This window comes from Pelodiscus sinensis, chromosome 25, assembly GCF_052426305.1.
Source record: "Pelodiscus sinensis isolate ZL-2025 chromosome 25, ASM5242630v1, whole genome shotgun sequence".
Taxonomy (NCBI): Eukaryota; Metazoa; Chordata; order Testudines; family Trionychidae; genus Pelodiscus; species Pelodiscus sinensis.
In genome coordinates this window covers 15,175,002-15,202,752 of record NC_143076.1, presented here as the reverse complement: position 1 = coordinate 15,202,752, position 27,751 = coordinate 15,175,002, and the positions used below count along the sequence as shown (strand labels likewise).

At 49.3% G+C, this 27,751-nt stretch overlaps 4 protein-coding genes across 10 annotated transcripts in view; 2 read left to right on the top strand and 2 right to left on the bottom strand.

Annotated features, from left to right (window-relative positions):
* ALG9 (ALG9 alpha-1,2-mannosyltransferase) overlaps positions 1-375 on the bottom strand; it is a 113,914-nt gene extending 113,539 nt beyond the window's left edge. For all 4 annotated transcript variants that reach the window (XR_012897711.2, XM_075909429.2, XM_075909428.2 and 1 more), the window contains exon 1: positions 246-375. Coding sequence is in view for 3 of the 4 variants with exons in the window: in XM_075909429.2 (XP_075765544.2) it covers positions 246-343 (98 nt within the window). In the remaining variant the exon portion in view is untranslated. The remainder of the gene's footprint in view (positions 1-245) is intronic.
* On the top strand, positions 285-9,330 carry CFAP68 (cilia and flagella associated protein 68). 4 transcript variants are annotated; one of them, XM_075909438.2, is made up of 5 exons: positions 285-424; positions 1,657-1,724; positions 6,091-6,318; positions 7,859-7,925; positions 8,997-9,330. In XM_075909438.2, exons 3-5 carry the CDS (start codon positions 6,091-6,093, stop codon positions 9,173-9,175), a joined length of 474 nt encoding a protein of 157 aa, XP_075765553.2. In that variant the 5' UTR covers positions 285-424; positions 1,657-1,724; the 3' UTR covers positions 9,176-9,330. The 4 variants fall into 4 exon arrangements, with proteins under 4 accessions (XP_075765553.2, XP_075765554.2, XP_025039469.2 ...); XM_075909439.2 differs by having other exon boundaries at positions 1,657-1,728; XM_025183684.3 differs by lacking the exons at positions 285-424; positions 1,657-1,724 and adding an exon at positions 3,571-3,726.
* A 2,172-nt stretch (positions 9,331-11,502) lies between these two features.
* Positions 11,503-19,152, bottom strand: CRYAB (crystallin alpha B). The gene is made up of 3 exons (XM_006111206.5): positions 18,816-19,152; positions 13,210-13,332; positions 11,503-11,853 (listed from the first exon to the last, which is right to left on the bottom strand). Exons 1-3 carry the CDS (start codon positions 19,011-19,013, stop codon positions 11,650-11,652), a joined length of 525 nt encoding a protein of 174 aa, XP_006111268.2. The 5' UTR covers positions 19,014-19,152; the 3' UTR covers positions 11,503-11,649.
* Positions 19,153-24,320: 5,168 nt separating this feature from the next.
* HSPB2 (heat shock protein family B (small) member 2) lies at positions 24,321-27,043 on the top strand. The gene is made up of 2 exons (XM_006111207.5): positions 24,321-24,506; positions 26,135-27,043. The coding sequence occupies exons 1-2, from the start codon at positions 24,413-24,415 to the stop codon at positions 26,584-26,586; spliced, it is 546 nt and encodes a 181-aa protein (XP_006111269.3). The 5' UTR covers positions 24,321-24,412; the 3' UTR covers positions 26,587-27,043.
* Positions 27,044-27,751: the final 708 nt, after the last annotated feature.

Sequence of the window (27,751 nt, the reverse complement as noted above, 5' to 3'; positions counted from 1 at the left end):
AATGGGCTGGTCTCTCCCCCCCCCCAGGGTAATGGGCTGGGCTAGCAGGCTGGTTCCCCCCCAGGGTAATGGGCTGGTCTCTCCCCCCCCCAGGGTAATGGGCTGGGCCAGCGGGCCGGTCTCCCCCCCCGCCGGGTAATGGGCCGGGCAGGTGCTGGGCTGGCGGGCCCAATCCCCGCCCCTTGGGGACAGGCCAGCAGCGCGCGCCGCCCCCCACCGCCAGGCCCTGCCCGCGCGGCACCTACTCCGCCTTGGCCTCCTCCGAGCCCGGCGCCTCCTCCCGCGGCCGGGCCGGCTCCCCGCCGCCTCCCCTCGACCGCTGCCGGGCCCCTCTGGCCGCCATGCCTCGCTCGGGCAGCCGCGCGCCGGGCTCCCCTGCCGCTCGCGGGGACGCGCGGGCTGAAGCCAGCGGCCGCCATGCTTAGTGAGGGCACCGCCGCCCCAGCGCGCGCGCTGTAGCCGCCGCGACACGCGCTCTGCTCCCCTGAGCCGGGCTTCGCGCTGCTGTCGCGATGGGCCCGGGCGCGGGAGGCAGGGGAGCGCGCGGTGCTCACTGGGCACCGGGGGGTATGCAAAGGAGAGCGCCCCGCTGTGCACCAAGCGTGTGATGCACACTGGGCAAGGGGGTGTGCAAAGTAGATCGCCCCACGATGCATTGAACGTACAACACTCACTGTGCAAAGGGGGGGTGCAAAGGAGAGCGCCCCGCTGTGCACCAAGCGTGTGATGCACACTGGGCAAGGGGGTGTGCAAAGTAGATCGCCCCACGATGCATTGAACGTACAGCACTCACTGTGCAAAGGGGGGGTGCAAAGGAGAGCGCCCCTCTGTGCACCAAGCGTGTGATGCACACTGGGCAAGGGGGTGTGCAAAGTAGATCGCCCCACGATGCATTGAACGTACAGCACTCACTATGCAAAGGGGGGGTGCAAAGGAGAGCGCCCCGCTGTGCACCAAGCGTGTGATGCACACTGGGCAAGGGGGTGTGCAAAGTAGATCGCCCCACGATGCATTGAGCGTACAGCACTCACTGTGCAAAGGGGGGTGCAAAGGAGAGCGCCCCGCTGTGCAACAAGCGTGCGGTGCACACTGGGCAATGGGGTATGTGTAACGTAGATCGCCCCACGATGCATTGAGTGTGCAGTGGTCACCGTGCAAAGGGGGAGGGGGTGCACATTGAGCATGCAGTGCTCACAGTGCAAAGGGGGGGGAGAGTGCAAAGGAGAGCACCCCGCTGTGCATTGAGTGTGCAGTGCTCACCGTGCAAGTGGGATGAATAGGAGAGTGGCCCCCTGTGCACTGAGCATGCGATTATTATTGTGCAAGGAGAAGTGCACCAAGAGTGGCCAGCTGTGCAACGTTTGCCAGGCTCTCCGTGCAAGGGGGGGGTGCATAGGAGGGCACCGTGCTGTGCTAGTCTCATTGTATACAGAGGTTGTATGTTCTACTCTAATAGTGCAAGACAACTGTGTGTTTAACTGGTTAACCGGCCTGCCGGTGCAGCCCTCTTGCATGCAGGTTGTTCCAGCCAGGCTGGGCTGAGCCTGCCATGGGGGGCGGGCTGCTCTGGTTGGGCACTGGTTACTCCAATAAGCATGCAGATAAGGCAAATACAAGTAACCCGTTAACCCTTTACGTCCCTACTGTCAACTCCAGTACTCCACCAGGACTAGAAGAATAGAAAGGAGAACAGGCCCGTCCATTGAAACATAGAAGACATTGCAGTAAGTAGGTCTACTGTAGCTACACTATTTGAATAGCCAAAGTTGCATAGGTTAGATCGATTGGGGGGGGGGGGGGGAGGTAGCATAGACAAGGCCATAGTGCAGGGGTGGGCAATAATTTTCGCAGGGGACACTTCATGAATTTTGGTATGTGGTCATGGGCTGGCCCCACAGAAGGGGTAGGGCTTTGGGTGGAAGGGGAGGGACTGGAGGCTATAGAGAGCGAAAGTGAGTGTGGAAAAGATAGACTTTGTGACACAGATTGAGGGAGCGGTGCAGAGATGGGAGAGTATGTGCGGCAATGTGTGTGTGTATGGCACAGGTACAGCGGCACCAACTGCAAGTGTGTGACAGACAGTGACATAGAGTTTGTGTGCCTGGCTGCTGCTGGTTAAGTTTCTGAGAGAAGCCATGTGCTGACTCTTTAAGACAGGGAAAGCACTCCTGCTCAGTTGTTGCTCCCCTCTCCTGCTCTGCAGAGATGAGGTATTGGGGGGGGAAGCCTGTGTGTATGAGAGAGAGAGAGAGAGAGAAAGCAGGAGCATTGAAAGCTTAGAAACAGTTCAGTGCCTCTTAAGACAGGCACTTCTCTGAGTCACTTACCATCCATCCATGCTTCAAAGTGAAGCAGTGCTGCTGTGTGTGACTCTCTCCCCAATCCCTGCCCTGCAAAGATGGGGTGCAGGGGCAGGAAGACACCCTGACTTCAGCACTCCCCTCTGCACAGCTAGCAGGAGAATCCTGGGAGCAACTCTGCTGCAGGGTGGAACAAGGTGGGGGAAGGGGCAGCTGACCACAGCAGTTGGCTGTAGGCATGCACCCTCTTCTAAATCAGCTGGGTGTGGGGGAGAGAAATGCTTGGACTGTTGGCTCAGGCCCCTGGGCCTAATTTTTGCTCACCCCTTCCATAGTGACTCAGGTGCTTGTGGCTACTTAAAGTGTTTGTTTTCTTCCACTGCGCAGTTTTTGTTTTTTGCGCAGTTTTTGTTTTATTAATTGTTTATTTGTTTTCTTTACAAAAACAACTGGAACATTCAGCACAAAACTCTCCATTCAAGTAATATTGTTAACATGATAGCTGTAAACAAACCAAACTGTACTACAGTTCCCTTCTCATTGTAACTTTAATTTGGCCACCTGGCTTTTGAGGAATATTTCGTAGCCTCCTTTCCCAGTTCATTGGGTAGCTCAGTATGTTACTGTTCCTGCTATTAAGTGTATCTCATAAAACATGGCAATTAATTATTTGCATTTCCAGAATATTCAGCATTTTAAGTTGTCATCTAAACATTATACCAGTATGCATTTTGGATTTGGTTAAACAATAGTCCTTAGAGGGAACGTTTCAGCCTCAAAGCCCTGTACATACATTCACTTTTCAGTGTAGTAATTGTTGTATAATACAGAAGTCATCTTAAAATCATACATGTTTGGCCTTAGATAAATAGAGCTTTTCTTCGTATAGGGCCTCATCCAGTGTCCCCTGAAATCATTGGGAGTCTTTTAACTGATTTTAATGGGCTTTGGATCAGATCCAGAGTTCGTTATTTTGAGAAGAATCACCCTATGTGAGGAGTGTAGCATGGATCACTTATTTTACTGGGACAGTGTGTTGACTGTAGAAGGCCTTGTAATGAATATGGAGGTAGCTACTGAGCAATAATGGCTGATTTGTTTGCCCATGAGGGTAGCTTTTATACACCTATTTAATGTTTAGTCATTGCTAAATGTCTAGTTGCATTGCTATGGCAATATCTACTCTCAAAAGCTTTCAGTAAACAGAAAGTGTTACCAATGTCTCACCTCACAGCTTCATGGTAGCTGGTGACATCAGCACTAGTTGATGATGAGGAATGAGCTCATAAACAGGACCAGATCAGTATTTCTGGCTGCCTCCGCTCCACCAGTCCAGTCTAGTTACTGCACTCACATCCACACAAGTGTGCTGAGGTTCCTGTGTGGAATTTTTGCCTAAGACTCCTGACGAACTGCATAGCTAAGGGTAGGACTCGGGGTTTGTGATTCCAGAACAGTTGAGTGCCATGGAGGAGAGTCTTATGTCATTGGGCCCATCAGAGTCCACGGAGACTGAGGTATTTTTTGTAAGGGGCTAGTATCCTTGTCTCCCTTGACTCCTGATCTCAGCCTGATCCTTTATAGTGTTCTTTTGAAAACATTAGGCTACCTGATTCTGTTCATAGACTATTTTAGAATTATTTCCTTTTTAAATTCACCCTCCATGCATTCTTCAGATTCCTTCTTAAACAGGGCTGGCCCACAACATTTTGGCACCTGAGGCGGGGAGCTCAAATGACGCTCCCATGCCCCCTTGCTTGGGCCAAAACTTTGAAAGGTCTCAATTCTGCCTTCTTCCTGTTCTGCTCCTCTCATGGTACTGCTCTGCTACCTACATATGCACCAGCAGCAGACACAATTTTCTACACTCTTGGTCCTAGGGGCGCCCCTCCCCCCCAGTCTGGCACCTGAGGCTGCCACCTCAGTTAGCCTCGTGGTAAGACCAGCCCTGTTCTTAAAGCTTCCTTCTTCCAAGAATCTCAGGGTATGACAGCAAAGATATTTCGAAATAACAGCCATTATTTCAAAATAACTTTCCTAGCATCTACACAAGCCAACTGCTATTTCGAAATTGATTCGAAATAGCGGAGGGCTTATTTCAAAATTGGTAAACCTCATACCACGAGGAATAGTGCCAATTTCAAAATTGCTATTTCGAAATAAGCGCTGTGTAGACGTTATTTCCAAATAGACCTCCAGCCCTTCTCAGGGTGCCCTGCTGGTCGCCCTGGCAACAAGGTAACTTCTGACCTGATGCCCTTCCCGACCCATTTCCGGCTGGCCTTAAATGCAATTCAGCTTCCAATCAGTGTGAACGCACTATTTTGAAATAGTAAAAAGCTATTTCGAAATACATTTTGTGTGTAGACACGTTATTTCAAAATAACGTATTTCGAAATAATGCTGTAGTGTAGACATACCCTCGGATACTAATCCAGAGGTGGGCAATAAAATGGTAGCAGTTCACCAGGGTTAGCACGGGCGGGCCACTGTCACTCTATTTACCTGCACCCCTGCAGGTATGGGCGATTACAGCTCCCATCGGCTGGGAATGATGATCTGCAGCCAACAGGAGCTGCAATCGCCCGTACCTGCGAAGGCACAGGTAAATACAGCTGTGTGAGGGCCTGCCATGGGCTGACCCTGGCGGACTGGATCCAGCCCGTGGGCCAGCATTTTCCTTCCCTTGTACTAACCCATCTCTGAAAAGTTTAGCTCACAGTTGGATGGGGGGAGCGGCTCAGGAATCGTTAAGCACTCGAGTGAAGATCAGTGCAAGATCAAGGCCTTTGGGCCTCCAGCTGTGTTCACAGGGTGCCCAGGTATTGGATTGTGTCTTCCTTTGTATCTTGTGTGGAGCTGAGTCTATTGCCAACACCCTTACAAATAAATGGTAACAATAATGTTTCATTTTCTATTTCCAAAACCTCTTTTCTCTATAAAAGGGTCCAAACATTGGGATGTTTGAAATCTTCAGCCATATGCCAAGGTCCCTGCCCTGAACGCTGTGGATACCATCTGTGTATTTTACAGTTCTGAGGATGCTCTTGCTCATTAATTACAAAGACTAAAATTCTCCAGGGTTGAAATTCTGCTGCCTGAATTAAGACCGGCCCTCCACGCCACTCTTATTCACTTTTATAAGGAAAGATCCAAAGACTTCTCCCTGAGAGGTAGAGGCAGAGCCCTGGCAGATTCCAGCAGTCTGTGCCTATAAAAACTATAATTCCAATTGGAAGGAGGACGGTCTAGCCATATATGTTGGTACTTAAAGCTTTCTGTGTGGATTCCACAGCGTAACAAGAATTGATTTTATAATAGCAACACAGTTACTGTCTGCCATTCTATTTTGTATAGCCTTCTACTTGCTATTCTGTGGAAGGAAACTTTGTTAAGAATCACTCGAATAATAACAGTAAAAAACTTCAAATAGGAAAAAGGTATGGTCTGGGCAGATGGCATAGAGTTTGCAGATCACAAATTCTAATCCCAGCTCAGAGAGCTCCTTGTGGCCTTCGGGAATATGAGAATAATACTGTTCTGAAGGGTCTAGAGTAGTCTGTGAAGCGTGGTGAATCTGAAAAGAACTAAATATTATAATCTCAGTAAGGAAGATATTTTACACACACACCACCATTTTTGTATCAATAAAAATAATGGCATGCTCTTGTGCTAAGTGAAGGATTGGAAGCACCATGCCCAGCTGCTGGGAGGGTAGGGAACATCTTTTCAGTTTGGCTTTTCAGAGATCAGGGACGTGCCCAATGTGGTTTTGGGTTTCTGTTCCTAGATGATGTCCCTGTCGTGTTTCTATAACCCTCACCATGGTTCCTTGATGCATGCCACCGGCCATGCAGAAGTGTGGACAGACTGGAACAGCACTTCCAAGTTCAGTCAGTATGGCTGGAGATGCACCACCAATGAGGACGCTTACTCCAACAAAACCCTTCTGGGGAACTGGAACCAGGAGCGGTATGATATCCGGAAAATCTCACAGCCCAAACCGCTTCCTTCCCAGGTACAAACTTTGTTCCTCCAGTCCTTTCTAGTGGCCTCTACAAGTGAAATAGCGGATACTGTCAGAATTTCCATCTGTACAGTTTCTTTCATTCACTGTATGCCCTACGCCAGTGGTCACCAACCAGTCGATCGGGATCTACTGGTAGATCTTGGAGCCTCTGACAGGTGATCCTGACTGGTTCAGCCAAGAGGCTGTCAAGTGCCAACACGTAGCTGCCTTTCCCCGCACTACTGCGCAGCTCCTGCCCTTTGCCTTGGAGCTGTCCCCTCAGGAGTCTCCTGCTTCTGGGCAAGAGAGGGAGAGGAGGATGCTGATGTCAGGGTGCTCTCCCTCCCACTCTGTATCCTATTTCTACAGAGCAGAGAGGGGACACAACAGGGCTTGGGATGGAGGGAGTTTGCTGGCTGCTTTTGGGAGTGGTGCAGGGCCAGGGCAAGGGTGAGCCTGCCTTAGCCCCACTGCACTGCCACCCAGGAGCCACCTGTGGTCAGCAGGGCCCAGCCGGAGCCCACATCCCAAAACCCTACCCCAGTCGTGCACTCCCTCATATACCCCAAGTCCCTGCCCTTGCTTCAAGCACCCCTGCATCCCAACACCCTCCCAGAGCCTGTACTTAGCATCCCTCCTGCACCCCAACTGCCTGCCCCAAGCTCAGAGCCCCTCTCGCACTCCAGATCCCTTAATCCAAGACCAGAGTCTGCACCTCAGCCCCAGCCTGATGAAAGTGAGGGAGGATGGGGGAAGAAGGGAGGATGGAGTGAGCCGGGATGGGGCCTCGGAGACAGAGCACAAAGGAGGTGGGACGAGGGTATTTGGGTGCGAGGAAGATCTTCGATTGCACTTCAATTCAAAAAGTGATCTCATGCTTAAAAAGCTTGGAGACCACTGCCCTATGCTGAACCTATTAGCAGGGAGCAAGAATTTGAGAAATTCCCTTTGTTCCCTAACACCCAACCTCTAATCCATCCCTAAAAAGGCCCAGACTCACTCAACTCTCAGTCCTTTGACCATTCTCAGCTCCATTCACCTCATTTTCACTTGGCTCCTGCTGTTTTTTCCTTTGTTGTTAATGTCCTGTCCCTAAGGAGTGACTTAAGGGCTGTTCTCCAACTGTTCTCCCTCCTCTCCTGGTTACTCCAGGGTATTGGTGTCAGTAGGGCTGTTTAACCACAAAGTTACTGTGCAAATTCTGCCCTTCAGTTACTACTCAACAGAGCCATTGCAGTCATTTTGTGTCATGGTCGGAGCCACTCATAACTCAGCAATGTTTCCCAGGCCAGAGCTCTGCCTAGTTGGGACTTGTGGGTCTTCCCCCTCAGCATATCACTGGACTCCTTGGCATTCACATGACCCAAGCTACAGGCATGTCAGTTGTGCAGTGGCCTGACATTACCCAGAAGAGGTACTGTATTATGATTTCAGATGCTTTAGTGAGACGGCTATTCCTTTAACTGATTGACAAACAGCATGGGTTTGTTTGTTTTTTAGATGTTTGTTTATTTGTTTTGCAGCACTAAACATGGGCTTTTCTTTTCAGTATGATCACTACTTTGAATCCATATATTCGTCAGATTACAACAAGGAAAGGCATCACGGCTCAAGAAGTAGGTGCACAGAACTACAGTGTAGTCAGTTTGATCTGTACAGTAGCTTAAAAGATGTTTTTAAATGACAGTCACGTGCACAGGGAAGAAAAAAGAGTTTCACTCGCTGTTGAGTCATGCCCCTCGATTTAAATGGGAGCTCATATTTCCAGTCCCCCCGGGTCTGTGGTGTTTGTATTTCAGGTGCTCGCTTTATAGTCTTCAGACTGAGGCTAAAGTTCCTAATCCAAGTTAAATGTGCTGCTTTTAGTCCAGAATCCTTGTTGTTGCTCCTAGCTTTCTTTCAAGACACTTACAAACATCTTTGCAGAAGACAGCTCATGCCCCGGTTCAGTCTCATTTTCTGATTGTGATTGAAGGCTATGAAGATGTTTCGCTCCAGTTAGGGACATTTTGCTAAACTCTCACCATTCACATGATGTTGTAGAAGGGACTAGAGGAGTGTTTGTATGGGTATACCTTTTTAAAGCAGAACATGCTTTCAGTATCATCAGATTAAAGCATAATGGATAAAAATAATGACATTATGGGCCACATACCCTTTTGGGAGAGATGTGGGTTGGGAACTGGATTTACAAGAACAGATCAAATCACAACTCTATCTAGTCTAGTTCCTGCCTCCTGTGTGTGTCAGAACACATCTGGCCTGTAGTACCCAATCTGTGGTCCCATCAAATCAAACTATAATTCTGTCTACTCTTATGTCCCATCTTTGTCCATGGCCAATACCTGATGCTTCAGAATAAGGTGGGAAAGCTCCATAATACTCCTGTAAAACTGGCAGTGTTTAAAGAGCTGTTGAGTGGATTATTTGGCTTTCCTGTCCTAGGCTGGGATAGCACTTAGGTGTTTTCAAAATCTTATGCCGATAAAGCAGTGTTTCCAGGAATAATGAGAAAACCCAAGTGGCCAAGAGTGCATAATATATGGTTGTGTCTTGCACTGCCTTCCCTGCAACCCGTGTTCAGCTTCACTATAGGCTGGTAGAGGTTGGGTCTGCCTTGAGTATCTCACAATAGCCTTCTCATTGCTTTGCCTTTAACTCATCTCTTTTCTCCTCTCTGCTTTCAGGATTTAAACGAGAACCTCATTGGTTTCCTGGACACCAGCCTGAGCTGGAACCCCCTCCATTCAAACCGACTGCACGGTCCCGCTACATGATAGATTACGAACCTCCTCAAGGCAGAACAGGAGGCAGAATTTGTGAAATGCTTGGGAAAGAACTGCAGGGGGCGCAGCAGAAGCAATAGGAGAGAGGCTGTTAACTTGAGATCTGCCACGTGACTAGAACGACTCCAACAACCTATGTGCTTCTAAGGAGCCATCCTTCAAGTCACAAAACATTTCTGATATTAAAACATAGCATTGAAATGACAAGTAAATGCTTTCCGAGGCTTGTGCCCTATTGATTGTCATTCTGTATGTTATTTCTGCCTTCTGGCATTTTAATTTTTACTTGGTACAGAGGACTCTGACATGGGTTCCTGCGACATAATACCAAGACAAAAGGACCCAAGAATGTTTTAAATATGCAACCAGGTGTTGTCAGCAAGTGGACACTTATAAACGTGACTAGTTATTTTTTCACAAAATCTGATTAATTTAATTTTAATTTTGTTTCTATCCCCATAAGGCCCAAGGGAATGTCACATTTGACATCGAAATCTATCACTTCTGAAATGTTTTTGTGTGTTTAGTGAGGCGAAGATAATGAACTATCTGAGAAAATGAACTTTAGGCCGTAATAGAAATGTCACCACTCACACATCACAGGACAAATCTGCACATGGCAATTCTCTGCATTCCGCTCTGTGCTAGAGTTACAGACTAAGGCGGATCAATGCTACCGCTGTTTTCCTTTTGCCAGCATCCCTCAGGGTTGAGCTGCTAGTGGCAATTGAGTAAAACTCTAAGCATTTTGTATCACTGTACAATCAGCTGAACATTTTATACATCAGCTGCTATTTATTGTTTGAAGGGCAGTGGCTGCATAGTTTCAGAGTGATGTGATTTGTACCATGAGAGCAGGACATTTCTCTCTGCTGTTGCTGTAACTGTGTTTACAGCAGCTTTGCCATTGTAACCTGTGTCTGCTCTGAATTAATTGCTGCCTTTGGACATTATTCACAATGCGTGCTATTATGGAGGTTTCAGATACAGTTTTCCTGCCTTAAGTGTTAGCTAATGCCCATAACTAGAGTGGGTTGAGACCATCCTGGAGTTTTCAAACCAATTCAATTAATTTCCCCAGAATGACTTTTCTGATGCTTGTAAGACATAATTAGGAGGAATCTGGGACTTGGGGAGGTCTGTTCCAGACAGAAATAGTGTGGAAAAATCAATCATGCAACCAAGGTGGTGGCAAAATATTCCTGCATATAAAGTGAAACCAGCAATGTAATGTGTTCCTTAGTGCCTCAGGTTGGGGGAGACTTTGGTTTCATAAAAGCCTAATGTAGTCTGAGCCCTGCAATGCTCCATCCTTGAGCCTTGTATCCATCCATCTTCACCCTGCCAGAAACGGGCAGTGCCGGTGGGGTTCAAAGTAAACTCCTGTCCTCTCTGAAACTCGCAGCTTGCAAAGTGCTCTAGAGGCAGCTCTTCTTAGCTTCCCCACTACCTGTGTGCCTCAGAGAGGGAAGAGAATGGGAGTGTGGGGCCATTGTGGGAGGTTCAATCGTTACCCTCCCAAGCCTGCGTCCAATACACAAGCTACTGAGGGGTCCTGAGAGAGGCTTTACTGCTCGGTTCCAGGTCTCCAGACTCTGCAGAAGGAAGATTCACTTAAGTCCCAGTAAGCACAGCAATCCCTTGGGCCTAGCCTAGAGCAGGGGACTGATGTGCTTGTGTTTCATGCAGCTGTGTCCAGTCACCCTACCAACACCATTGTGCTACTCATATATGTGAGCATGTAATACTGCATCTTGCCATTTTCAGCTCTCTGGATTTATTATTCAGGGATCAAATCCTTCAGTTCTTACTGAGTCAAATCTGCCACTCAGGTCAAGGGTGCCGCAAACATCAAATAAAATCTTTAGGATTTGGCAACAGAGGTATATGAAGAAATTTTAGAGCTGACTTGGCTATGGGGATCACAATAGACTAGAGGGCCTGTCTAAATCAGGATATGTGTGCTGCTTCCTACAGACTGGATACAAATCATATCTTAGATTGTAAGCTGCTTGGGGCAGGCACCATCTTTTGGGTTCTGTGTTTGTATTGCCCCTAGCACAGTGGATGTCTAGTGCATGATGGGCTTCTAGATATTACCACAGTACAAATAACAATAGCATGCATGTACACTAGAGCATGGGTTCCCAAACTGGGGCGTGTGCCCCCTTGGGGGGGTCTGAAGAAATTCCAGGGGGAGTGTGAGGCGACCTACCCCATCTGTCAGAGCCCCCCCGCCCCCACAAGTTTTGCTGCTATTTGGGGGGGGGGGGAAGCGTGAGGGTTTCTAAAATATCAAAAAGGGGGCGTGATGCCAAAAAGTTTGGGAACCACTGAGGCACAGTCTTACCAAGCTTTTCTATACTAGCAGTGACGCCACATCCAAGTCAAAGACAAAACCACAGGATGCTTATTTATGTTTTATTTGTTAGCAAATGAGCTTGTTCTCTCTCCTTAGCATAAATAAATAAGTATGGCCAGTCAGTACAGCGTGTGCTGCTTGCATCCAATGGAAAGGTTTTCCTGGATGGAAAAGTCGGTTTCAAACAGCTTCCTACTTCCTCTGGGCCCCTGCGATGGCAGATTTCTCCTCGCGGGTGATGGGAATGGTGCGCTCGGGAACATCACTTTGTTTCCTTGGTCCATTCACTGTCAGGACACCATCCGAAGACAGGGATGAGGTGATGGACAGGGGATCCACATCCGCTGGGATCCTGTACTTCCTATTGAACTCCCTGGCAACGAAGCCATGCTCATCCTTATCGGAAGGAAGGAAAATAACAGCCTAGGTTTGGTAGGCCAACTCCATTCCAATTAATAACATCCCCTCCCCCGGGAGCTGAGGTCAAGTTTGGGAATCTCCCGCCCCAAAGGAAAAAGTTTCAGAAAGTTCGGAACATCCCCATCTCGGGACACCTTGGCAAAGCAGCGGGGCTAAGCTGAATTCAGACACTGCATGGTGCTGTCCAGGCTTAAGCTGGACGCAGGCTTAAGAACCTTGTAAGCTTCATTTCCTGGTGGGGCTTCCCAACCTCATTTAATCACATTGCCCTTATTAGTCCGAGTTCTACTGTCGTGCCATAAAACGTTCCAGGCAGAGCAGTGACTGGTACCATTCCCCAGGGTCTGTGTATATTACAATGCACAGATTCCTAATCATCTGATCTCCAGTACAGCTCTCAGTTGCTGCTGGGGAGTTTTGACTTCACCCTCCTCCCAACTGTTGCATAGGTATTAACTATTAAGGGCCATATCTCAGTGGAGACTGCACTTAGGTCACCAAGGGCAGAATTTGACCCTTTGGCTACGTCTAGACTGGCATGATTTTCCGGAAATGCTTTTAACGGAAAAGTTTTCCGTTAAAAGCATTTTCGGAAGAGAGCGTCTAGATTGGCACGGACGCTTGTCCGCAAAAGCACTTTTTGCGGAAAAGCGTCTGTGCCAATCTAGACGCGCTTTTCCGCAAAAAAGCCCCGATCGCCATTTTCGCGATCAGGGCTTTTTTGCGGAAAACAAATCTGAGCTGTCTACACTGGCCCTTTTGCACAAAAGGGACTTTTGCCTGAACAGGAGCAGACTTCCTTTCTTACAGTAGGAAGTCAGCGCTTTTGTGGAAATTCAAGCAGCCAGTGTAGACAACTGGCAAGTTTTTCCGGAAAAGCGGCTGATTTTCTGGAAAAACTGGCCAGTCTAGACACAGCCTTTGAGTGTACAAGCTACAGTTATAGGGCTTTGTCAGAGTAACATTCTGAATAGCAACATCATTTGGTTTAATTATTAACTATTCTGTTCCTTATTACCTGATTTGATATTCATTAATTAATCTCCAAACTGGTGCTTTCTTATCCTTGTCCTCTTGGCCCCTTTCCCAACAAGAGAGAGGTTCAGAAATGCTCATTTGATGATTGTTTTCCCCTAGCAATAGCCTCTGCCTTGATGTTGCCCATCTGTGATAGGTCAGGGGGCTGCACTCAGCATCTTCGTTAGGATAAATGATTAATTAAAGTGAACAGAAGTTATTTCAGAGACTCAAGCACCAAGGCAGTTTTGCCATCTTGTGGGATCCTTGCGTGACAGAAACGGGGCAATTCAGACTTTGCCAGAGTGGATATACCTGGCGCTCCTCGTGTTTCCCATGGACCTCGATCACATCCCCCAACACCTTGACTTTCAGCTCCTCAGGAGAGAAATGTTTCACGTCGACATTTACGGAAAACTTGTCCTTCTCCAGTCGCATCTGCAAACCAAGGGGCTGGTTAGAAAAGAGCAGCTCCAATGCCGGCTGGAGGTGCCACCCGGCACCCAGGCAGGTCAAGAGAAAAGTGCCTATCAATTTTAATGATGAAGGACCAAACCCTAGAGTAGGAGGCCATTGTCCAACATGCCCTGCCCCGAAGGACTGTTTAAAGGCAGCAGGAGTTGTCTAATTCATGGGTTCCCAAACTGGGGGGCGTGCCCCTGTGGGGGGGGGCGAGAGGCGATCCAGCCCCCCCAAGTTTTGCTGCTATTTTTGTTTTTTGGCCCTGGTCAGTTCCTTCCTCCCCCCCCCCAACAAGTTTTGCTGCTATTTGCGGCGGAGAGAGGGGGTGTAAGGCTTCTCAAAAATCAAAAAGGGGGTGTGAAGCCGAAAAGTTTGGGAACCACTGGCCTAATTAGTTTCAGTCCATGCCAGGTTGTCTTTGTCTGCCTAGGTTTCTTTATTGTTGCCCATCACTGTAGTATCTGAGCACCTATGTCTTGTCTTGACTAGCAGAGGATAAATACTTTCTTGTGGAGTGTGAAAGGGGCACACTGTTGACTTGGACTTTTAGGAATTGATCAACAACTTTGCATTTGACCAATTGTTATTAGTTGATATTGTTTGTTTGTAATTCCTTTTGCGGAATTATTTGGAATGATTATTATTACTTTCTGCTCCCTTTCTGGATATTTACAGGGATCTTGTCAGTGATAGAGTGTATTTTCGTATAGTTCAGTTCAGATTTTCTCCTGTATCGTCAGAGCCTTGACTGATCTAACGAAGGTGTCATTGGCAAATTTTGCCATGAAGGATTCACCTGCTCTTTTCTAGATCATAGATAAATACATTAAACAGTATTTTTTCCTGGTATGAAACACTGAGTCACACCCTGCTAATCTTTTGCCTTATTTCCTTTACCAGGTGGAGTAAGTATCTCATTCTATTGGGTGCCCCAGGCAGGTTTTCCATTTCTGATGTGTACCTGTTTGACTTGAATAACCTCTTAGTCCCTGTCATTTAGATAAGCTGTTTTCTCTTTTCCTTTCTGATTACTTACTTCTTTTTTTGCTGCAGGATGTACATATCTTCTGAGACTGTTAGGAGATGCTTAAATAGCCTCCTTGCTGACTCTCAGCACTTTGGTTTCCTCACTTGGGACTCAGAATCTCTCTGCTTCCTCAGTTGTTTGAGTTTCCCTTCCTAAAATTTAGTTTTTGAATAAGATTCCTCCATCCAGAATGCTGAACCTAATTACACTGAGCTCTCTACACCTGGGAGCTGAGCAACAAACAGAAGTTGGTTCAACCGGCAATTATGTCTCAGCCACCACATCAAGAAAATGAAGAGGAAAAAAAATATTTGCCCCTTATGTCTTTCAGGGTACGTGTATACTGCACGGCTATTTCAGGATACCGAATAGCTACCCTGTTATCTACACAAGCCACCTGTTATTTCAAAATATTTTTTGAAATAACGGGCACACTATTTCACCATCTCGGTAAATTTCGTTACATGAGGGATAAGGGATGGCTCGAAATAGCACATTATTTTGAAATTTGGTGCTGTGTAGATGCATCAACTATCAAAATAAGCTATTTCGAAATAGGTTCGAAATAAGATACGCAGTTTGCATAGTGCAAACTGGGTATCTTATTTCGAGTTTAGGGTGCTGTGTAAACACACCCTCAGAGTAATCCTAGATGTTTTTTGTCCCTCTGGGTCTGATCCACAGTCCAATGAAGTAGAAGATGACCTATGTTTTCAATGGGCTTTGGAGGAGCTCTAAAGTAGGCACAAACTCTTCAGCTAGCAATGGGACATTAAAAGGGTGGTGTTCCTTTAAGACTCTGCTAGGTGTGTTAGTCATTAGCTTGTCACACAGTCCCTGCATTTCTCCTCTACAATTTAAGCTGCTGTTAATGCTCTTGGAAACTTTAGACACCCAAGGCCTGTTCCCGATTTACACCAGGCTGGGAGAAGAATCAGGCCGGTTGTTTACTAACTCCCCACTGTGCTTCAACTAGGGCATTGCTATCATAGCAGCTGTTTTTGTTTTTTGCCTCCCACTCCCAACTGCAAGGCCGAGAGGGACAAAAGGACACTTGTTTGGCGTGCAGCAGTTCAGAGCTTGCGCTGAAGGACATTTTCACAGGAATTTCTGCATGGTCACGAGTGTTTATGAAGCCCCAGGCAATACGAACTTGGAGCTCTGCCAGCTTCTGCTGTGATTGGTTTGTGAAATTCCCTGGGAGGAGGGAGACTCAGACAAAGGTTCCGAGTCTGAGGACTAAGCAAACTAATGCTTAACAAATGACAGTGGGAACCACAGGGAGGATGGAAGGGGGGAAAGGGCAGAGAGGATATTAAGGGTCAGGGAACAGGCAGCGTGGAGGGAAGAATTTTCCTGGCTCTTCTCTTACAAATTAACTACCAAGCTTCCATGCATCATTCTCCTCTGTGTTTAGCTTCTTCTGGAGGAATCCCAAGCACTTCTCTGAGCTGAGATCACAGAGGAAGATGCCTAAAGGCCCATCAGCCTCTGAGGATCCTTTGCATCAGCTAGGTTGCCACAAAGGGGTTGTAATGTAAGGCAGGCAGAAGCTGCCTCTACTACACATTACCCCTGGCAAAAGGAGCTGTTATGCTCTGGTACTGCCAGTTCTGTGCCACCCCTGCAGCAGCCCCAACCTCCTAGAGATACTGAATCTCCCCTTATGGGGCTTTGAAGCAAGGGCACAATTTGAACTGCACCGACGGCCAGCAGCACTTGAGTAAGGAAGGCATGAACCGTCTCCCCTGGGTTGTGTCAGTGCTGGGATGAATCTGACCTCAGGTGCAGGGAGCACATGGTCGGAGAAGGGAAATCAGCAGTAGATAAGCCCACTGTGCTGCTGGAACTAGCCAGATCTCATCCTCAAGAGACTTCCTAGGAGTCCCTCCAAGTAGCCAAGCTACAGCAGGGATGGTGCCACCCTCTGCAATGAAAGCAAAGCTGGTTCCTCCCATTGGTTTGATCCCTCTGAGAACTTTCCCTCTAATTAGTGCTCTAAGCACCAGGTGCCAAGTCAAAAGGTATTTGCCCCAGAGGGATCTGATGCCTGAACGAAATACAAATAGGGGCAGACTTGCACTTACTACCATCTGAGTGGTGCCATGTGCAATCAGCCACCCGCTGACACTGTTCCTGGAGCCGAATGGGCCAACAGTGACCTATTCTGGGGTGCTGGAGTCACAGCGATCTCCCAAGAGGCTAAAACAAAATACAGGACTATGTAGCACTTTAAAGACTAACAAGATGGTTTATTAGATGATGAGCTTTCGTGGGCCAGACCCACTTCCTTAGAAGAACTTCCTCTGGCCCACGAAAGCTCATCATCTAATAAACCATCTTGTTAGTCTTTAAAGTGCTACATAGTCCTGTATTTTGTTTCAGCTACACCAGACTAACAGGGCTACATTTCTATCACTATTCTACATCCAAGAGGCTAGGGAGAGTTGTTCTGTACTAAGGTTTTCCCGGTCTTCCTACAGCACCAGTTCCTGGATGAACGCATTCTTAGCATTTCTGGCTCATTAGAAATATGCAAGGAATCAGCGAAGCGGAGATGCAGTGGAGCAGGGAAGCATGGGCGGACTGTTTTCTAGCTCAAGCTTGATACTGACAAGAAGATGATCCTCCGGGCACAGGGGTATCATTTACAAGGCAGGGATGGAGGGCAGAGGATGGATCCATCTGCACCTATCTTAAAATGCAGTTTTACTCTGGGCCCTTGTTGTGCGGCACCATCAGCCCCACAAGCATCGGCATCTGAGCTGATTGTCTTAGGAACAGGTTTTTGGACCAGACTGCTGATAACATCTGTTGCTCCTGGGAAAGGGAGCCAAAGATTCGGATGCTATTTATTTCTCATGTGGTAGCATGGAGCAATCTCAGTCAGAGATCTATTGTGCTAGGTGCTGTACAAACCCAGGGCTCCTGCAGCACCACAGTCTCAGCGGTAAGGCCCTCTATAGACACCAGCCAAAGTTTCGTGCACAGAATCTTTGCGTCTGAGCATTAAGCGTGAGCCCAGTGTGACTCAGGTCTAAGATTTTGCTGGGCCAACAGTAGCAACGAACACGTTTTTCCTGGTACACCGAGCGGTTTTTCTCCATAGATATCAAAAGAGGAAGGACACGGAGCCAACCCATTATGCCAACTTAGGCACTTTGCAGAGCAGAACCCCAGTCTGCTTGCCCTTCTAAGACTAGAGCCTGCCAGAAACCTGTTTGCTCAGTTCCTTGCAGATAGGTATGATAATCTACTATTTAACTAATTAACCCTTTGTGCAGACAGCGGAGACTCTATGACTTTTCCAATGTCGTTCCTAGTCTGATTGCTCACAATTCAGTTGCTTCTCAAATGCCGGCCAGCTCACAGATCTAACCTGCAAGAGGCATGTAAAATGACATGCGCTCTTGTACGTTACGATGTCACTCATAAGCCAGCGAGTCAGGCACGAAACCCTTGGGGAGAGGGATGCAGATTTGGAAGTGAGCTCCATACCTGCACACCAAAAGCCGAGGAAACTCAGGTGCTGCCTTTGGGCTCCATGGAGAGAGGCGTACTCACACCTTAGCGCCCCCTGTTGGTCACTCCACAGAGCAGCATTGGAATGGTGATAGCGGGGATGGAGATTTCACCTTCCTCGCCAGCATTAAAACACGACCAGTAAAACAGGGCCCAAGAATGAGGCAGTGGGGTAAGCAAGACAGCCTCATCTTCTTTAGCAATTAGGTCAGGGAGACTCCGGCATCAAGAGGATGCTCAGGATTTGATGCCTGGAGATCCTCAACATCTGTAAGTCTCTAATTCTCTGTGACTCCACAGAAGTAAGGCAGAGGTAAGGGAGCTTCCAATGAGGAATTGTGCTGGGTGAAAACTGGGACAGGCAAGAGGAAGCATAACTGAGGTGTTACCGCAGGGGGCAGGGACTCAGAACTCCTTTCCCCAAGAGGGAGCGGGGTGTTATAGTTAGGAAAGTGAATTGGGCATTCAAAGCTTCTGCGGTCTGTTCTCTGCCCTGCCACTGGCTGCTGTGAAATTTCAGGCAAATCACTCTGCCTCTCTATCCCATGGCTACCAGAACATGCCCCTGCCTTACCGGGGTCTGTAATGCTTAATTAATTGATATTAGTGATGCATTTTGAGGTGCTTGATTCACAGATGCAACTGAAGCATGATAAGTATTGTTATGACATAAAGGGTTTCACACTGGTGTAATGCCAGGCAGCGCCTGTAGGACCAAATCCAGCCTGGTACAGGGAGCAGGGACACAAGATGACCCCGTCTGTTGCTCCCTCCCCCAGGTTTTTTCTAATCACAACCTGTGAGCAGCTTCCCAGGGGTTCCCCAGGGAGGCAGGCTGGGCTCTTGACTCCAGTCCCAGCCAGAGGCATGCACAGGCAGACAACAAAGTATGGGAAGAGAGAAACATTACCTCTGAGAATCCCGTCTCTAGCCAGCTGGGTGTCCTTAGGAAGGGGGATCTCAGCAGGAAGGGGTTGAGAGCGCCCGAGGTAGGGAACAGCTCAGACTCTAAGAGATGCTCTCCGAAGCTCTGGTCAAAGATTCGTGTTGGCGTCAAGAAGGAAAACAAGGGTCTGCGGCTGAAGGGGTGGTGAATGGCGATATCCATCTGTGTTTATCTGGGAGAAGAGTAAGAATTTATGTGCAGCAGAGTTCTTCAAGGACTGGTGTGCCAGGGCTTTTTATACCCGCTGCCGTCCAAGCCTCGCCCCCACTGAACTCTCTGGAAGGGTGATGTCAGGAGTTTTATTATCCCAGCTCCAGTCTGCTCCATTCAGCAGTGGCCAGTCAATTATCTAGGGGATTTGAATGCGCTGCTAAGGAGGAGGGGAGAAAAAGTCTAGTGGGTCAGCAATAAGCAGAGCTGCCCAGCCCCACACCCCCACGCACTGTTTATCATCAGGCTTGGCTGATGTCGTTGCTGCTTCAGATGCCAGGAGGAGCAAAGCAGCTCCTATCTTTGGCTCGCACAGAAAGTGACAAGGGCCCGTTGTCTTCATCGTGTTCGGAGTCTAGTTCCTGAGGTTACACACGACTCTAGAGATGGCTCTGCCGAGCGAGCCTTATGGAACAGCAGCTGCGGGCCTGCTTTAGTCACAGGACTCACCGCCAGAAAAACGCCGTTAGATCGCTCTGTCCATCCCAACCTCCCGCACAGCTGGTGTGGGTCTGTCTGTCCTGCCTGTACATGCCTTGTGCATGTCTGTATTTCCTCATCCCTCTTCCTCCCAGCTGGTGCGGCTGTCTGTTTTGACCTCTCCTGCCTCTTCCCACATGCCACCTCATGTGTTTCTGTCTTTCCTGACCCCCCTATCTCTCAGATGGTGTGGATCAGTCTGTCTTGACTCCCCCATATCCCAGCTCATGGTGGTCTGTCTGTCCCAACCTGCCTCTCCCACCACCAGGACAGAGCTGTTCCCTCTTGTGTTAGCAGGTTTCCAATTTTTAGTGTTGTCTCTATTATGCAAACCAGGAATAAAAGTAAGGTCTGAATCTAAAATGTTGATCATCCTCTAAGCAGTTTTACTAACTGGCTTCTTTCCTTCTTTCTCTCTCTCTCACCACACAGGGGGGTACCTACAGGCAAGGCACCCAAAGGATAGAGGGTCAGACATCTGGGCAAAATGTGTGTGTGAAGCTTCAACCTCTGCTGAACTGTGCCTGTTCGAAGGGTGAACATAGGATCGCAGCCCGCTGTGTGTCAGTCCAGCACTTCCGTCTTTTCTTCAGTGCTAAAGCCACTTTGATCGGAGATTTGGAGGAAGATGAGAGCAGTGGCAACTGGTGTCACCCAGAGGGGCAAGGAGGAGGCACGTGGGAGGATAGCAATAAAGATTTAGGTGGGGACAGCACATCTCCAGAGTGCTACCACGAGTCCCCTGTGGGTGAGAGCTGAGCACAGTCTAGGTGTTCAGACTGACCTGTTACATAAATGGAACCACCTATATTGAGAATGCTCTGAAAATGCTGTTAATGCATCACCACCCTCGCAGACATACAAGCTGTGATCTATCTATCTATCTATCTATCTATCTATCTATCTATCTATCTATCTATCTATCTATCTATCTATCTATCCTCATATATGCATCTATCTGTTGTGAGCAAGACACAAGAAGTCATTCTTCCGCTCTACTCTGCGCTGATTAGGCCTCAATTGGAATATGGTGTCCAGTTCTAGGCACCACATTTCAAGAAAGATGTGGAGAACTAGGAGACAGTCCAGACAAGAGCAAGAAGAATGATTAAAGGTCTAGAGAACATGAGCTATGAAGAAAGACTGAAAGAATTGGGCTTGTTTAGCTTGGAAAGGAGAAGACTGAGAGAGGTGTCTAAAAGGGTGTCACAAGGAGGAGGGAGTAAAATTGTTCTCCTTAGCCTCTGAGGATAGGACAAGAAGCAATGGGCTTAAAGTGCAGCAAGGGAGGTTTAGGTTGGACATTAGGAAAAACTTTCTACCTGTCAGGGTGGTTAAACACTGAAATAAGTTGCCTAGGGAAGTTGTAGAATCTCCATCTCTGAAGATATTTAAGAGCAGGTTGGCTAGATATCTCTCAGGGATGATCTAGATGGTGCTTGGTCCTGCCATGTGGGCAGGGGACTGGACTTGATGACCTCTTGATGTCTCTTCCAGTTCTAGTGTTCTATGATTCTATGATTCTATACGCATCTATCTATCTGTGTATCTATCTATCTATCTATTTCTGCTCCAGAGAGCTGACAATCTAAGTAACATTTATTGAATGAAACACACTGTTATTGTTCGTATGTTATTGTTCGTAATGGTCAGGGCTCGACAAATCAGTGAATCTACTCACCCATGGTGAGTAGATTTCAGCTGGTCGCCCCGTTCACCGGCAGCGCGCGCATGCACAATGCGGGTCTGGCGCATGCGCAGTGCGGGGCTGGCGAGTAGATTTCGCTGCGGTTTGTCAAGCCCTGGTAATGGTGATAGCCCAGCTTCACAGACAGGCTCCGGGACACACTCCTCCTGCAATCTCCCTGCTCCCCTTTGGGAGATAGATTCTTATGAGTTTTAGCCAGCAGCTGCCAAGAGCACAGTGGAGAGAGGACCAAAGCCACATCCAAAGGCTCTCCAGTTCCCTCTCTTCCTTCTTTACTTTAGTGACTCGGTGGTGTGCATGCAGCTGCTTGGGATGGATGTTGGGAATGAATGTGCAACACCCAGAGAAACTCCCACAGCCAGACCCAGCTGTGGTTCAGCTCTGTGCCATATCGCTCCAAAGCAGACAGCACCCAAATGAGGCCAAAAGGAAAAAGGAGAAATGCTGCCTGGGCACAGGCTGACCCAGGAGCCTTTCTCTGGTGCAGAGCTGTGCTCTGATCCTGTTTCATTCACAAGTGAAGAAAAGATGGAAGAGAGCAAGAAGGGTGAGACTCCAGCCCTGCCAATGCCTCCCCGTGGACCTGCAGCTGCCGCCCCTCAAGCCTGATATGCAAAAGCCCTGGATGTGTTTCTCCTGGTACCTCAGCCAGGTTGGCATCCAAGTTTGCTGGTGTGCTACCCAGCCCTGCCCACTGCTGAGCTGCGCCCCATTTGTATTCATAGAGCTACTAAAAATAAAAAGTGACTCATATAAGCCACTGGGTTAAACTGAGCACTGAGTAAGTCTGATTACTAAGGCTAATGGAGGAACATGCAATGACGGGACGGGCGCAGCCGCCCGACGCCTTGCCAGCTGCCACCAAGTGTGACATCAGTGTTGTATTTCTGGTTTCTATCCTTTCTGTTCGGGCGCCTTCCTTTTCTCCTTCTTCCAGTGGGTTTGGCTATATGTGCTGGGCTGACACCTTCCCAATGGCGCTGCTGGGAACTTCCTCCTGACAGTGCCCTTCCCCTGGTCTGCAGACTTGTGCTCTGATAGGCTGGTCACCAGACGTCTCCACACAGACACTTGACTCTCCGTCGGCAACCCCAAGGGAAGGGCGTCCGTCTGTTACAGGTGGCCGTCTGTCACCTCGGCTGGGTGATGAGGGGGTTTTCCAACACACCTTGCTTAGGAATGGAGAGGTAGCTTGTCCACTCCTTGGGGCGGGGACAGTGGTTTTGTTCTGTGGCTGTACCGCACCTAGCGTGGTGGCGTCTTGGCCCATGACTGGGCCACCTAGATAATAACAGGGAGCAGGCAGCCCTGCCTTTGAACTTCACTGGCTCCAAGTCTGCGCTCACCTACAGCAGCTGTTGTAAATTCCATTGATGACAACAGAATCACCTCTGCTCTCTCTGAGCTAGTGGACACAATGGCCACATCCCGTGCTCTTGCCTCTGTTCGGTCCAGGAGGAACCATTTTCCTCCCAGCTCCGGGATGTAGCTACAGTCAATCCGCAGTCAATCCTGCGGCTGGCTCTTGGCAAGAGGGACAGCAGGCAAAGGGGGCAGCAACAGCCCAGGTTGTAAGTGTCTCCTTGGATTATTTATCATGTAAACAAGAAAGATGTGATGTTGGAGCACCTGCTGCTCTGTGCCTCGGAGACTTGGAGCCTTCAAGGCATCTCCAGTTTCAGGCCACAAGGGTCGTATATGGGGACTAACCCATTCAGGACTTTAAATACGGATCTGGGCCAAATTCAGCCCCCAAATAGCTGAGGCCCGTCTATCGTAGGCATTTCCATTGCATCAATCCCTGTGATACTGGAACCCTGACATTGGAGAAAGGCCAGGGATCATTTTAGCTCATTAGTATTTAGTGGCTCAGTTTGGAGTGGGCAGCGTGGTGGGGGCAGGGAGAAATGTCCACACTATTTAGCACATACACACAGAACTTTACACCTGCTGAGTGATGAAGCGCCTCTGGAAATCAAGCTCCCTTGGATTTTGTGAAACAGAGAACGACTCCCGAAGAGGTGAATGAGAGAATGGTCTTGCTGCTTCCCACAACATGCCCCAGGGCCTAGCACAGTTCGGACCCCTGGGCTAATCAAGCCCTGGTGGAGGCTAGAACATTCGTTGCAACAATGTATCACCCTAAGTACCCAACGGTCTGTTTGGATTCCAGTCTAGATGTGTGTGGTATGTGGGGTACTGGACAAAAATGCAACCCTGTATAAAGCATTTCCCAGCATGAGCTAATTAATCGTCGCGGGGGAGGGGGAGTGGGGATGCCCAAGCCCCTGAGGTCCTGGTAGGCAGGTTGGTGTTATTAACCCCATTTTGCAGATGGGAAGAGTGACTCATAATGAGGGGCGAGGCCACAGAACACATCATTGCTCAGAGATGGGATCAGAGCCTCAGAACTGCTGGCACCCAGTCCTGCATTCAGCACCTAGTACGTGCCCTCCCCTTAGTGAACACCTCATCCGGGCTGGCTTGAGCCATTCCTGTGCCCCGGGCAGCGGGTGCGCGATGCATGCGCGGCTCCACCCCTGGGTGCACAGCACATGCGCGGACCCATCCCCCCCCCCGGTGCACTGTGCCCCATAGCACTGCCATTAGGTGCCACGCGGCTGCGCGGCGCCCCTTAGAGCTGCTATCAGGCGCCCCCTATAGGTCAGCGCCCTGGGCAGCTGCCCGGCTAGCCTCCGCCTTAATCCAGCCCTGCACTTCATGTAACTCTGCCTAGGCAGTGTTTCCATTCGCTCACCTTCCCTGGAACCCCCTTCAGCCTATGCCTCCCAGTCCCAGTCCTGCAGCCTCTCCCATTCCACTTCACTGCCCGGCACACCCAGGCCCCGGGAGCAGGGAATCCTAGCCCTCTGGCTTCCAATCCAGCAGGACAGCACATTTTGCTTTCTGGAGCCTTAAACTCAGCCATCCAATAGCTGCAGCCCCTCCCTGTCTGCAGACTGTGGCTAGTACCCAGCAGGAATGCAGCGAGGCCCTTTCCCTCATCCTCCTGGCTGAGCGTCCCTCGGCCTGTGTGTCTATTTCGGTCCGTATCTTTGTCACGCACCTCCCTACGGAATTCACCCGATTAAAACGTTACGATCTGCAGCCCTCTCACTCTGAGAGGCAGCAAGCACACGGACGGTCCCTTCCCCGACAGACTATGGCCGAGCGGACTCTCCCCCATGCCTACCCTATGAGCCCGGAGTACGAATTCGCCAACCCCAGCAAGATCTATGACCAGAACTTCGGGGAAGGTAAGAAAGAGTCTGGGCTTCTCCTCTGGCTACACTTCCCCATTCCTGCTGCTTTTGCTCACTCCTACTGCAGGGGACTGTCCAGAGTCATCCCCTGGGACATCACTTCCTGCAGACACAAGGTGAAGGAACTAGAGGTTCTGGGGGCGTTGCTGCACCCTCTGGTTTGAAGTAGATTCCATTACATAAAGGATTTACAATTTGATTCACTGACTCTCAGCACCTCCACTATACAAGCTATTCCAGCAACCCTGCAGGGACACACAAGTGTGTGTGGGGGGGGCAAGGAATCAAGAAAACTGAGGGCCCGGGAAGGGGCAGAAGGCATCAGGAGAAGCCTCATTAGGAGCCAGGAGCCATCATGCTCTTGATCTTTCTCCTACTTCATTCCATGCTTCATTCCCACTTTCCTTGCCTCTCCCTCCCCTTTCACTATTCATGCACCACCAGCACCCGAGGAACAAAATCTTCCCCTTTGAGCTGGTCTGCAGGGCGGAGGAAGGGCCTCTGGATGGCCTCAAAAGCAAACCCATGTGCAGGGGCGGATATACGGCAGGGCGAGCGGGGCGGCCGCCCCAGGCCCCGCGCTTAAGAAAGCCCCGCGCATGCGCCGTGGCAAAGGGGGGCCCTGTGGAATTATGCTGCCCGGGGCCCCGCAAAACGGTCATCTGCCCCTGCCCATGTGGCACCGCCCAGGCCAAAGGGGTTCTATGTAGTTACCAGAGCAGGGTCTCGCTCTTTTATTGCAAAGTGGCACCTGAAAATGGTTAGGAAAAACTAGTCCTGTTGCTCCTTAATTAGCTGAAAGGCTGCTTAGCCAGCAAGCCCCCCTGGCCCTCGCCTGGTGATGCAGCAGCTGCTGCAGACCTTAGCAGCAGGGAAACTTCCCGTTGCCCACTGTTCGGGAACAGCCATGGCAGAATCTGTGTGGCAGGAGCTGGAGCTTTTGAAAGGGCTGGGGGTGGTGGGGACTTTGCAGCCACCGTCAGCCCAGTGAAAAGCTGAGCTGGTGGGTTCTGGACAAAGCAGGAGCAGCAGCAGCCAGACGGGAAAGAATGCAGGAGGCAGCAGAACCATTCACCGGGCTCAACGTGCCAGCACAACAGTGTGAAAAGGCCAAAGCCCCAAGAGCAGCCGGGTGTCATTTTCACACAAAGGGGTTTAGTTTTTCCTGTCAGTTTCTCTGCACTCAGCCTTTTCCACCGCCAGCTCTGGCTGTGGGCTACTCTCCTTGCAGCACCCACCCCACCCATCACAACTCTCTCATGGGCTTCTCCTAGCTTAAACCCCCTGATGAATGTCAGTCTCCGGCACAGCTGATGGCTGCAGCTGGTGCGTGGCATGGAGGTGGCACTCAGTGCAGTATATTGCATGCAGTATTTCAGTGACACATGTGTGAGCAAAGCTCATAGACTCAGACTTTAAGGTCAGAAGGGACCATTATGATCATCTGGTGACTCGGTTTCCCTTGTTCCACAGGAATTGTGGGTTTGCACCGAGTCCACACAGCTGCCTGCCAAGTCCCAGACTCTGTCAGTCCTACTAATATTCCCCTTTTGGGCTCGCTGGTGCTCTCTTCCACCCCAGGAGGCTGAGCAACCCTGTGTTCTTCATTCTGTCTCTTTCAGGTTTATCCCCTGAAGAGATTTTAGCCCCCACCTTGTATCATGGGTACTACATCAGGCCTCGGATCAATAAGCAGCTGGACCGAGGGATCTCGGAGATCAACCTCAATGAGCACAAATTCCAAGTGTTTCTGGATGTCTGTCACTTCCTGCCCGACGAGATCGCTGTCCGCACCGTGGACAACCTGCTGGAGGTGACCGCTCAGCACTCCCAGAAAGCTGACCGCCATGGCTTCGTCTCCCGGGAATTCACCAGGACATACATCCTCCCACTGGATGTTGACCCCCTGCAAGTTAAAGCCACGCTGTCCCATGATGGTATCTTGAGTGTAGAGGCTCCCCGAACGGGGGGGGAGGTGAAGGCCAGAATCAAGGATGTGAAAATAACTCACCAAGAACTGCCGCCAGCTATGGAAGAAAATCTGGATGAAAGCAAGGGACAGACTGAGCCCTAACCCCCCCTGGGGCTGTGCTTCAATTGTGGAGAGATGTGATTGGGCAAGATCCCTATTTCTCAGCACCAGTGCTTGGCTTTGGGGGAAGACCGCTGTCTGGAAAAATGGTGCTAGAGCTGAAGAGAGAGAGCATGTGGGGAGGGGGTGGGTGTAACTGAAGGTTCTTCCCAGCTCAAGCACTGCTCAGAGGAAGATGGTATATGCTGCCATCTCTGCTGTTATCCAGAAATAGCATGGGGTCAGTTGCTGCCATAAACTGTTGTGCTGTGTTGCTGTGGGCTGTTACCCAGCTCTGCTGTGTTCCACCCCAAAGTGGGCTGCATTTCAGTGGTGGGTGGAGTAAACCAGGGCATCATTTTTAAAACTGTCACTAACATTTGTGGAGAGTTTTGGGGGCAGAAGGGGCCGTAAGTACAGTATGTAAAAACAACAATAGTAAATCTGGCTCTAGTCTCCTCTCATTTGCTTTGAATACCAATTGCTCACATCGTCGTTATTCTGCCGTGAAGAATCTGGATAACTCCTTAGCCTTTCCTAATGCAATGAACCAGGAAATAGTTCTGGGCAAGGTATATTATGGCACCAGATGATGTAGAGTTCATTGGGAGTTCACTTGTGAAACCAACATCAGTGCCAACCCCGAGAGTGACTAACCCCAGGGAATCACATTCACAGCAACTGGGTGTGCTTTGCAACCATTGTACCAGTCCCTTTTGGGTTCCCAGAATAGATCTGGTGCTGTAGCCCTTGCAGGAAGTGTCAGGGATGTGATGGCTTCCAGTAAGTAGGCACAGACTAAAATATGCCAGGGGATCATTATAAAAAATAAACACTCATCTCCAGGGTTGGCTTTAGGGGTTCTGCTGAGCTAGGCAAGCTAGCCAATGTGCTCATCTGCCCTATTTGTTTCGGTCCCTGAGAAGTTGTGCCCACCCAGACCCATCCTACATCCTTTGGGGGAAGTGAGCTTGGAATGTTTCAAGGTCCCGTGCACTGTTGAAGATACAGAGGTCAATTCGGTGAAATTAAATCGGATGGATCTGGCTGTAGGTCTCTCTTCTGTAGCCACCTGCTTGATTAACCCAATGCTACAGAACACCAGGGGAAAGTCTCCTAACTCTAATGGTGTCAGAAGTAGGATTGTGTGTGTTACTCAGACTGCTGC

Coding starts and splice junctions, on each gene's coding strand:
- CRYAB (XM_006111206.5), bottom strand. CDS start 19,013: ATGGATATCGCCATTCACCACCCCTTCAGCCGCAGACCCTTGTTTTCC. Junction 13,333..18,815: donor TAGAGACGGGATTCTCAGAG/GTAATGTTTCTC, acceptor CTTGGTTTGCAG/ATGCGACTGGAGAAGGACAA. Junction 11,854..13,209: donor GGAAACACGAGGAGCGCCAG/GTATATCCACTC, acceptor CCTTCCGATAAG/GATGAGCATGGCTTCGTTGC.
- HSPB2 (XM_006111207.5), top strand. CDS start 24,413: ATGGCCGAGCGGACTCTCCCCCATGCCTACCCTATGAGCCCGGAGTAC. Junction 24,507..26,134: donor TGACCAGAACTTCGGGGAAG/GTAAGAAAGAGT, acceptor TGTCTCTTTCAG/GTTTATCCCCTGAAGAGATT.
- CFAP68 (XM_025183683.3), top strand. CDS start 3,767: ATGGAGGAGAGTCTTATGTCATTGGGCCCATCAGAGTCCACGGAGACT. Junction 3,818..6,090: donor CAGAGTCCACGGAGACTGAG/GTATTTTTTGTA, acceptor TTCTGTTCCTAG/ATGATGTCCCTGTCGTGTTT. Junction 7,926..8,996: donor AAGGCATCACGGCTCAAGAA/GTAGGTGCACAG, acceptor CTCTGCTTTCAG/GATTTAAACGAGAACCTCAT.